The sequence below is a fragment of the Xenopus tropicalis genome, chromosome 4 (assembly GCF_000004195.4).
Source record: "Xenopus tropicalis strain Nigerian chromosome 4, UCB_Xtro_10.0, whole genome shotgun sequence".
NCBI classification, from domain to species: domain Eukaryota; kingdom Metazoa; phylum Chordata; class Amphibia; order Anura; family Pipidae; genus Xenopus; species Xenopus tropicalis.
The window spans coordinates 120262025-120274199 of record NC_030680.2 but is presented as its reverse complement, the minus strand read 5'-3'; the positions used below and the strand labels follow the sequence as shown (position 1 = coordinate 120274199).

Sequence of the window (12175 nt, the reverse complement as noted above, 5' to 3'; positions counted from 1 at the left end):
GGTAAGTATGCACATGGCCATGGCACTCTGGGAAATGAAGACTTATGGCTAGCCCCAAGTCATATTCCAAAATTAAATGTAAAAATATTTATTTGCTCTTTTAAAACACGGATTTCGATGCTTTAAAACAACGTTTTCCCATGACAGGGACTGTTTGCATCGAGCTGTCACTTACAGCTGAGAAACTGGCAGTTCCTGAGCAGGAATTGGTGCTAGCCCCCCCCCCCGGTGACATCACCTCGGCCCGCCCACAATTTGGTCACATGGAAGTGACATCAGGAGCTCCATTAGGTAACTCCATTGCAGTAATTAGTGAGTACGCAGGGAGAAGTTGGAAGGTTTAGTGGGAGATGTCGCTAAATAAGAACCACTCTGAGGGGGCTGGGATCATCGTCAGCAACGGGGAGAGGTCAGTGTTTTGTGTATGTTTGTATACTCTCCTTGTTAGTGCTGGAAACCCTCGCAATATACTGTGTATTATACAGTGCTGTCTGTCTCTAGTAATAATATGCTGTAGCTGAAATATAATGTGCTGTGTGTTGTAGTGTGTGTTAGTAATAATGTGCTGTGTGTGTAGTAGTGTGCGCTAGTCATAATGTGCTGTGTGTGTAGTAGTGTGCGCTAGTCATAATGTGCTGTGTGTGTAGTAGTGTGTGCTAGTCATAATGTGCTGTGTGTGTAGTAGTGTGCGCTAGTCATAATGTGCTGTGTGTGTAGTAGTGTGCGCTAGTCATAATGTGCTGTGTGTGTAGTAGTGTGTGCTAGTCATAATGTGCTGTGTGTGTAGTAGTGTGTGCTAGTCATAATGTGCTGTGTGTGTAGTAGTGTGTGCTAGTCATAATGTGCTGTGTGTGTTAGTAATAATACCTGCGCTGCATATATTATTTTATCATGGTATTTTCTTTATCCTGCTGGAAATAATTACCTTATATGTTATTGCTATAGCTTCCACAGCACCTCCACATTCAGTATACGTGTATGTATGTTTAGGGCTGTCACAGACGGGGAGATTAGTCGCCGTGCGACAAATCCCCCTGAAATGCCAACCCACCGGCTATAATGTAAATCTGGCAGCGCAGCGATTTGCTGAAGTTGTGGAAGTTTCCTCTCAAGGCAACTTCTGCGACTTCGGCAAATCGCGGTGCCGCGTATGCCACCCCACCGGCGATTTACATTCTAGCCGATGGGATGGCATTTCGGGGAGATTTGTCACGCGGCGACTAATCTCCCCGTCTGTCACAGACTTTAACTTTATTAAAGCGCTACAAGGGTATGCAGCACTGTACAATCTTACAATATATACACAATTACACACAAGGAGGATAGATGTAATAATAAATACAATAAATAAATATAAATACATAGAGATTAAGTGCCATGTGGTATGAGATAGTAGGAAGGGGGTCCCTGTCCCGTAGAGCTTACAATGTATGTCACTTGTGTGTACACACAGAGTAAGAATTTGAGGTGCTGTGTGAGCTATAACAATACGTGATTTTCCTGTGAGATCTGCTACATACAGTGAAGGCAGAATGGACAACTGTGGGGTATAAACACTAAATATATGAGATGAGTAGAGAATGATATTATGTGTGTCATTAAAATGTAATTGTAGGGATTGCAAGTGCTAAGTTAATGGAAAGACATCCATTAATTATGTCTGGGGATAACACTGGCTGGTTACTGATCTATGTAAATACTGTCTAGGTTTATTGCTTTAGTTCAACCAGAAGGCAGAACTTTCAGGATTTCCCTTAATTACCAGTTAAAGGCACTGGGCTCTAAAACTATTATTAGGTGAGTGTTAAAGGTAAATGTGGCCAGTAGGTAGATCCACGTAGAACAGCTATTGTATTATAATAGTTATTGTATTATATCTCTCACCACAGCTGATACATGCAGTTTGGCCTGGTTCTGTACAGCAGAGCTGTCAACTGGGGAGGGTGGGTGGGGCAACAAGAAAAGTCTGTGAAAAACAGGATTACTGAGTCACGTTGGGAGGGGAGTTGTTCATGTAAACAGTGGTTGCTTGTGAAATCACAGTGAAAACTCCTTCCTAAGTGATGAACCCATATCTGTCACATGAACTCTGATCATATACATACATTTTCTCTTCCAGTGTTCTCAGGCAGTGTAAAGATGTGGAACTCTCCTTCAGCGATATGTCTCAAAAATCAGAGGCATTCAAAGGCACCAAAAAAGGATCTCTATTTCTCACCCCCTACAGGGTAAGGTACTCTGCATGGTTATTGCTGAGAATCACAAACTGTAGTGCTGCTGTAGTACTACTGGCCATGCATGGGTATAGCCTCTTGTTTGGCAACATCACCAAAGGAGTGGATCTTTGCCTGTTAAACCACCCAGTGCAAACCCCTTGGGAAAGGATTTTGTACATCAACTGATGCAGTCTTTGTCTGACTCTATTTTCAGCCTTCTCAGTTTGATATCATATTAGATACCAGCCAGGAAGACCATTATTTTAGTCCTGTACGTGGGCTAGTAAGCTTTTACCTTGGACTAATGTCACACGTTGCTGTTTTTTTTTCTGACATAGAAACCACTTAACTGTTCCCAGGTAAAAATGACAGTGTTGACTGCATTCCTGCTGTTGTGGGATGCTAGGGGGCGAAGAGCAGTTAGAGAAACTTCTTTGTGTGAAATTAACTTTAGTCAATATGTTCCCTATTATAGCCATCTTAACTGAACTTGTATGTGATTTAAGTGACTGAATCAAAATAATTATGCTCCAATTTTGATGGTATTTTTTTTTCCTAGGCAACATGCCATGGATAACTTACTTACACTGACTTATCTGTCTGAAACTCAGTATTGAGCCTATGGGTGAAGGCTAGCGCCCATCATGATTGCCCCCTTTCCCTTGGGGTCTCCCACCTCTCCACCCCCCTGGCAAATTGTGCACCAAATCCCCCCGCAGTAAGACAGCAGCTGAGGAGAGATTCAGGGCACTTGACTTTGAAAAGGTCAAAACCTAGAAAATGCAGAGGTAATCGCCCAGTACCCCCCTTACTGTTGTGCCCTAGACACATACATCTTCTGCCCACCCCTAGGTCTGGCCCTGCTAAGCCTGACAGCCTCAGTAAGATATCTCCAGGACAGTTAATTGTGCTGCAGTTATATCAGTACTAATGTAAGATATACAGGGCAGCGACCTCATCCAGTCTGTATTTTGAAACTTCTACCCTACCACAGAAGTATTTGTTTTCACAGTCTAATGTATAGCAACTGTAACCCTTTTGTGATTACGCCTTTTGCTATATGAATAAGCAAATACAATACATTGCTATATAATACTTCAATATGCTAGTTAGAGGCAACCCTCTCACTGCAATCCCCTGACATGCACCAATAAAAAATCAGTCCAAATCCTTAGTCATACATTCCTTCATAGATAATCCTGAGGTATAATGTATATTATACAATATATGTTCCACTAGAGTCCCAAGGAGCACTGAGAAAAGGGGTTACCCCAGTATACAGCACTCCTTATCTCTCCTTGCTCAGAACCCATAGATTATATGTGTATTGGGGAGGGAGAGAGGGAGCAAATTAAAAAAACATATTACAAGTTATGGGATGTGAACTTTTACCATTAACGTGTAAAGTTTCCTGTTACTGGCTAAATTAGTCCTTTAAAGCGGACCTGTCACCTTAAGAAATAATTTCAAATTGTTTTCTATTGTGTTTGGCAAGCAAAATAAACTTCACTTACACTATATAAATTATTTTAATCTTATTTTCTTCAGCCTTTGAATTCACAATTGCAGCAAGCAGGCAGGGGCCATTTTGTGGACACTGTTATCAAAGCAGGCATTGCATCCTGCCAATATCTTGTTTCTGTGCCAGTATGGGGGGACCTGATACCCATATCCATGCACTGGTTACACAATTAGATGGTGAGGAGGGAGGGGAAATGTCAGGAGTGCAGTGACATCTAAGAAGTTCTGAATTGAAAGTGAAAGTAACTGTCTGCCCCACCCCTATGCCTAAGGCATAGAGGCGGGGCAGGCATTATATGATTGACAGCTGGGATTTTAAAATGCTTTTATAATGGGTATGGATGTGGTAATAAAAAAATTATTTGGGGTTTCATGTTTAATTTGAAAAGGACTTTTATTATACAGCTTTTTATGTCTGGGTGACAGGTCCACTTTAAACCTTTTCTATATAGATGGACATTTACACAGCATTTACAAAGATTGTATATGATTCACATCAGTTCCTTGCACTCTAAGATGCCCACTTGGTGGTCAGATATCAGTTGGGCAGGCCTGTCAAATTGGCCCTGTATGGGAACCTCCGATGGGCCTGCCCCACCAATATCTGGCTGAAAATTTGTCAGGTTTAATTAGGCTCATTGAAGTGGTCCTCATTTCAAAGGCCTGCATTTGCTGTCATTGTAATCTGATTATTTGCAATGCTGTAGGACAGTGCTGTCCAACTGGCGGCCCGCGACCCCCCTCTGTGTGGCCCCCCACCTGTCTGGCTGCTTTGATGGCTTACTCTTGTGTAAGCTTTAAATGGTATCAGTACTGTGATTAACTGCCCCCCCCCCCTGCATGGTTCTCACCTCAGATTCAGGCTGTAATCAGGCTGTATTGTTTAAACATGTAATTCCCTGTGTTGTTCACACCTTTTAATCTCTGCATTGTTCACACCTCAGGCTCAGGCTGTAATCACCCCCATTGTTCCCCTGTTCACACCTCAGGAGCAGTAGAAACCCACAAATAATCCCTGCACACTACAAAAAGAACATATACTGAGGTGGTACAACAATTAAAAAGTTTTTTAATATATAGTTATTGTGCAGACTGTAGGAGCAGTGCCAGCATTGTGTCACTGTAGGCTGCCTGTGTGTGCCATACACACAGGCAGCATAGGGCAAGCAGAGTATGGCACACACAGGCAGGGTAGGGAAGGCAGAGTATGGCACACACAGGCAGAGTAGGGCAGGCAGAGTATGGCACACACAGGCCAAGTTTGGCACAAACCAGCCAAGAATGGCACACACAGTGAAAGTATGGCACACGCAGGCAGGGTAGGGAAGGCAGAGTATGGCACACACAGACAGAGTAGGGCAAGCAGAGTATGTCACACAGGCCAAGTTTGGCACAAACCAGCCAAGAATGGCACACACAGTGAAAGTATGGCACACACAGGCAGGGTAGGAAAGGCAGAGCATGGCACACACAGGCAGGGTAGGGAAGGCAGAGTATGGCACACACAGGCAGGGTAGGGCAGGCAGAGTATGGCACACACAGGCCAAGTATGGCACAAACCAGCCAAGAATGGCACACACAGTGAAAGTATGGCACGCAGGCAGGGTAGGGCAGGCACAGTATGGCACACACAGGCAGGGTAGGGAAGGCAGAGTATAGCACACACAAAGGCAGGGTAGGGCAGGCAGAGTATGGCACACAGGCAGGGTAGGGCAGGCAGAGTATGGCAGGTTTTTGCTGTACTACAACCATTAATATGGGTATGGTCATGTGATAACATGGGTGTGGTTTCAAGTGGGTGCGGTTTCAAAAAGGGGAGTGGTCAAAACTGGCTTCCATTATCGGCCCTCCACCACGTAGGTCGGAAAAATTCTGGCCCTCGGTACTACAGAAGTTGGACAGCACTGCTGTAGGACACTTGAAAATAGTACCAGTAGTAAAGAGCATGGGTTCTTTTTTTTTTTTTTTTTTTTTTTTTTACAGGTGAAGGATGCTTACTGCCATATTGTTGCTTTTTTTAATACATTCTCAATAAGGGCACCTCCATCTGGTATAAATGCATGTGATGTGTTCCTGTATTTTCTGAATAGCGTGTTCCAGTGGCATGCTATCTTACTTGATTTTCCATTCTAAGGAACATGATCCACTTTCAGTAACATTATTCGCTCTCCACAGAGGCAAAAGGTCTCTTTCTTAGCTGGGCAGTAACCCAGCAAGCGGTAAAGTCTCAAGAGTTTTTAGAGGGCAAAGCTAGAAATTAAAGTTTTTTCTTTTTATATCGAAGAGAATGTGACATTTGGTATACACTGTACAGCATTATGTTACTGCTTATGCGCAGTTATCAGTTTGGTTTTCAGTAACACTCTATAAGGTGTTTTCTATATTAGAAATAGGAATTTTCTACAGTGGAAAAAGCCAGAATCTTTCTAAAGTCTTCTTATGAATTGCATTCTGTGCAGGTGATCTTCCTAAGCAAGGGGAAGGACCCCATGATGTCTTTTAATATGCCATTCTATCTGATGAAAGGATGCTCTATAGAACAGCCAGTGTTCTCTGCCAACTACATCAAGGGATCCATCGGTGCTGAGCCTGAAGGTGCGTGTGTCCCACCCTGCAGGGCCGGAACTAGGGGTAGACAGAAGAGGCACATGACTAGGGAGCAGCCATGGGGGGCGCCCTACCCCTAGTCTGGGCCCTTGTTCCCCTTTTGTCAGTGTCGCTCCAGTTGCATTCCCCCTGCCCCTTTGCAGCATCACCACACTGACCCCTTGTTCCCCAGTTGTCACTGCTGCTCAAGTGTGCTCTCCCCTACCACAAGCAGCAGCAGCAATGCGTGTTCGCCAAAGAGTGCATGCGTATGCGTTGATGCTGCAGGGGGGTGTGGGGAACGTGCAAATACGTTACTTTTTCTTAAAACTTATATTGACACTTAAAACAGCCTAAATTCACCTCTCCTGGCTAGAGTTAGGTTCTGTAATTAAATGTCATTGTCTGTAACAGTAGTAGACTGACTTTTACTTCTAAGGGCTCTGGCACATGGGGAGATTAGTCGCCCGCGACAAATCTCCCTGTTTGCGGGCGACTAATCTCCCAGAATTGCTATCCCACCGGCGATAATGTAAGTCACCGGTGGGATGGCACACGCTGCGCAGACTATTTTGGCAAATCGCCGAAAATGCCCCGTGAGGAAACTTAGGCGATTTGCCGAAATCGCCTGCACAGCGTGTAAGTCGCCGGTGGGATGGTAGTTTGGGGAGATTAGTCGCCCGTGACAAGGGAGATTTGTTGTGGGCAGCTAATCTTCCCGTGTGCCAGAGCCCTAAAGGTGAAGACACACTAAAATAGACAATGCTGATCATTTGCTGATAATTGTGTCTATGTGTGTTTTAGCAGAGACAAGTCTCTGTATTGTCTGTTGCAGGTTATTTTCTGGCATTTAGTAGCCATGACAAGTAGCTACTACTAAGTAGCTCTATGTGTCTTAACCCTAAAGAGACCTGTGTGCAGTCATTGCTGCAGAGCCAGATACCAGCCAGAATGGAAAACTTTGGTTGTGGTGAGGGGTATAGACACTAATCTCTATATTGTTGTTGTTGTTGTTGTTGTTAGATGTTTAAAACATATCTGCACTGTACCTTTTACTTATGCATTTTTATGCTCTATTTCATTTATATGTTATTGAAATAACATACTTGCCCTCAAGGTCCATCAGTGTCTATAAACTGCCTAACAGATTTTACCTCTGTCGTTCACAGGTGGCTGGGTGGGTCAGGCCTCTTTCAAACTTACATTTAATAGTGGAGGTGCTATTGAATTTGGACAAGTCATGTTCAAAATGGCAACTTGTGGTAAGTGGTTTTTTTTTCCTGTAACTGTGCCTTTTCATAATTATAGGGACTATTATTTTTCAGTATCTTTTTACAAGCAGTTCTGATGTGTGCAACTTGTAAATAGATCATTTAATAATTTGTTTTACATGCTGGAACAAATAATTTTTAAATGTGGAAAACAATTGTCCTAATTCTTTCTCTCTGCACAGGTGATTGTGCCCTGTGCTGTTGCTGAGCAGTGCTACGTACTGACATTCACTAAAAAGTCTAAGCAAACACGTTACAATGAAATGTCACATTTAACATTTTTCTGAGTGGCAAAAATTTCCCAAAAGTGCTCTTAAATTGAGAAGATAACTGAACTGCAGAAGATCCTTCTTCTCAATCTCTAAAACATCTATGCTTGCAATAACGAGACTCTGTTCCTCTTACTCAGGTGTTTTGCTGTATGTTCTCCTGTGATTACGAAATACAGCCTTTTTTCCAGAACGGAATCATTCAGGCACATGCAAAGGCCAAGTTGTTTTCCACCTGCATTTGGTGCTTGCACGTACCTGAATGAGTGTGGTCTAATAAGGAATAATGGGCTGTAATTCCCTCAGGTGGAATATAGGAGTGATCCACCACAATGGAACACAGGGTAAAATGTCTGTGTATAAGAGCCGTTTAGCTGAACTGACTGCAGGAAGGAGTGTGTGAGAGCAGGCAGGGCAGGCATTGACTTAGTTGTAGAGAGACTTGGTTAGTCAGTGGATTGTCAGGCGGGTAAAGGGTTAAGAACAATTCTTTTTTTGTACCAGTATAGGCCCAGCAGTCAGCTGCTTAAGCAGTTTTCTGTACAAGGCCCCCCCAAGTATCAGACAGAGGCCATGTTGGTTTTAAATCTAATTTTCTCTAAAACTGTTAGATAAATTATAAAGTCAAATTACTAAGATAAATTATAAAGTCAAATTACTAAAATTGTGACTGTTTCTAAATTGCACTGTTTTTTTTTTTTTTACCAAAACTTGAACTTTTAAACTCTGCTTAATTTAAATTTCTTTTAGTTAGCTTGGCACCTGGGGTTTTCTGGATAAGTGGCGTTCTAAATAATGGGTTTCCAGATAACGAATCCCATACCTGTGATTATTTCTTCATCTTTTTTGATGTAGAATAGATTAAAAGAAAGTTTGTCAAGGTTTTTAAAGTGACAGAATTGTAAGTCACCCTTTTTTTATTTCTTTGGTGGCTTTATTAGCCACCATTGCATCCAGAAGGAGAGCTTTACTCAGATATGTTTTTCTTTAGCTTCCAGAGCCCCTCCTGTCCCTCATGCCGTATATGGATACATTCCTGCACCAGGCGGGTACCCTCCAGCTCCAGGAATATATTCAGCGCCACCCCAACCATCAGGACCTTATCCATACGGACCCCCTGCTATGAATGGATATGGACCACCTCCAAATCCAGTGGGATACCCCTATGCTCCACCACCAGGTATTTGCGCAAGGTTAATTTGTACTGAAACTGCAATCAGGAATATCAAAGGAATTTGTCCTCTTTTTCCTTACCTTCAATAGAAGAAGTGCTGGTGTGATGAAATATTGCAGCTTCCATTCCAGTATAAATAATAGGAACAAAGTGGTTTCAACAATGGTATTATTTTAAACATAATGTATGTGGTTTTTTTTCTGCCTAAACTACTATGTAGCTGCTTCCATATTCCCCCATTATAGTCAATTATTTACTAGTTAAATTCCTAGGTACACCAACATACAGTATAGTTTTACTATACAGTTGTACAATCTATGAAATCTGTGTCAATGGACTTATATTTTGTACATGTCTAAACCAGTTATAATGTAATGATTATTAAGTATTTAAAGAAGAACTAAGTCTTAAAAGTGAATATAGCTAAAATTATATATTTGTTATACTGAACTTTTTGCACCAACCTAAAGTTTCAGCATCTCTTTAGTAGTAATGATCCAGAACTTTAAAGTTGTCAAAGGGGGGGGGGTCACCATACTGGATTTTGTTAGATATGTCTGTGGCAGTGCACATGCTCAGTGGTTCTGGGCAGCTGTTGAGAAAAGTTCTCAAGGGTCTGTTTAGAAAATACTTCTGTGTTCTGAAGCTGATGCTGCAAGGCTGATTATTTACTTGCACTGATTTCTGAGCTGCCATGTGCTAGTTATCTGAAATAATTACTAAATAGCCTTATATCATGACATATTCTATATATACAGTATATTGGGAGTGGGTTCCTAAGCTCAGGTAAGTGACAGCATCAGGGAATCAGCAGAAAAGAAGATGGGGAGCTACTGGGGGTATATTTGGGGGCACAGAACTTCATTGCTTTGGACTTTGGTTGCCTTGGGCTGGTACAGAAGATCAGAACATAATATATAACATTGCTGCCCTTCTTCTTGAGTTAAACTTTAGTTCTCCTTTCAATACATGTACTTTAACGTCTTTCCAATGCTGTATGAGATTTAGCCTGGGAACATCCATTGTACTATTAACTATCCCCAGCCATTCTTTGCCCACTCATATTACTTTTATTTTTCATGGATGTGGAAATGTAGCTTTCACCGTCCTGGCTTAATATGGGTGATGTAACTTACAAGATGGGGGATTTATTTTTGTTTTAGAAGCACAAAATGTTGTGTATTTATGAGAGTTATTTTTCTATAGGACCTGGTATGTATCCACCCCCTCCTGAAATGAATCCCATGTACATGGCTCCTCCACCACCTTATCCTGGGCCCCCTTACAATGGAACCCCAGCACCTTCAGCTCCCTCTGGGTGCATGGATGCTGGTATGCCTGGTGAGTTCTAGTAAAATATTATGAATTGCTGCCTTTTCTTAGCTAAATATGCACAAAGTCTTCCTCTTGGCATCAGTACTGGTACTTTTTAGAGACCGTTCACCCCCAGCTATCTAAGCTATACTATTACCTGGTTATGCACTGACAGAGAATATGGTGCAGTAGGTTTTTGATGCATCATGGTTTTTCTGTTTTAAGGAGGCAGCAAAGCTGCAGAAGCTGCATCCAGTGCGTATTATAATCCAGCCGACCCTCACAATGTCTACATGCCTATGGTGAGTTCATGATTTTGTATTGCAGCGTGTTGTTACCTTTATTTCTATGTGTTCCTGTTATTGGTTTTTTTGTAATTTGCTACTATGAACTCTCTTGTACAGGACCGTCCACCTCCATATGCTCCGACTGATGATAAGAAGAACAACTAAACACAAATTCCTGAGCCCACTGCAACATAGCCTTTGTATCTCTTGGCAGCTGGATGTCTTGATTTACATCCACCTGGTGTAGCCCTAAGAAACCCTGACCAGCTTGATAACCATAGCACCCAGATGTGACTTCCTGGTTCTGGTAACAGGTTGTTAGTAGTAATACATTTTAAAAAGTGTGTACAGCTATTTATGTAAAACAGCAGATTAATTTATTTCATCTATAAACTGTTTTTTACTGGCAGTTTCTCTGAGAATAAACTACAGAATCCTTCACAATTCAAGTCAATGAGCAGTGTCCAATAAATCCTATTCTTTAAAAGGGCCTTGATTAAATTATGTTCATGTATTATTGTTAGGCCAAAGCTGGATGTTAAGTTGGCTTTGCGCACAGTGAAGTAGTTGCTATCCATTTCCAAGCCCTAAAATCTGTCGGCAAACAAAGGTTCTTATAAAAGATGGCAAATAGCTTTCTGCCTCATCACCTGACTGGTATTACCTGTCAAGCCTGGTCAGGTTTTACTTGGTCCCTTGCTATCGTGTTATACATAGCCATCTTTGTGTCCATACCAGACTTTTCCACAGGAGGCCTATACATGGCCATTTACTAGCAAGGATTATCCTTCATTTAAATGACAAGGAAATGCTTAAGTACTGAGAAATGCTCCACCCCAGTTCGTATAATCACTAACCGCTGACCCCAACAGACACTTTGCTAAAAAGCACAGTGCCGCTAAGGATGGTCCATCTACAGAGTAGTAATTAGTTGCCAACATCTGTCGGCACAATACAGTGCATCTCTTTAAATATATAACCAAAAGGCAACACTATAAACAGAAACGGCCATATATAAAATTTTATTCACATGCAATTTAAATAAATTATAACACTTTTGAATCATTACCAATAATACCATTACAGCTGTGATTAAAGTCCCACGTAATTGTGTGGTACGGTGTATTATGACACCTCAAGGGGCAGCAGCCATTTTGTTGCTTCCTTGTAGCTGCATTGTCTTGACTAACTTATGTGTGCCCTTGGAGGAACTTCAGCCTGTGATCTGGAAAATCCATACAATTGCAGCAAGCTCTATTTTTTACTTAACCACTTGTTTTTTTAATGGGATTAAAGCACACAGGCTGGTGTTCACCTGGGATTTACTTTCACTTTTAAAATGTGCAGAGAAAGAGACTAATTATTTGTGCTTTAAATTTAGCTTTTTCTCATTAGAAAAGCAAAGTCTTAACTTTTATACAGATATATGACATCGATATTCATTCTCAAAGCATTGTGGAATTTATGTTTGCAAATTTCTAGCACACCATTATTTGTCTTGTACTGTATGTTTTCACACTGCTGTATTTACATGTAT

The 12175-nt window shown here is 41.7% G+C and overlaps 1 protein-coding gene across 1 annotated transcript; it reads left to right on the top strand.

The window, feature by feature from the left end:
• The first annotated feature begins 312 nt into the window (after window positions 1-312).
• On the top strand, window positions 313-11092 carry wbp2nl (WBP2 N-terminal like). Its single transcript, NM_001113925.1, is given in 8 exon segments — window positions 313-409; window positions 2120-2228; window positions 6197-6332; window positions 7493-7585; window positions 8855-9043; window positions 10244-10378; window positions 10577-10653; window positions 10756-11092. Coding segments are annotated over 8 exon segments (846 nt in total). The 5' UTR covers window positions 313-350; the 3' UTR covers window positions 10804-11092.
• The last annotated feature ends 1083 nt before the right edge of the window (window positions 11093-12175 follow it).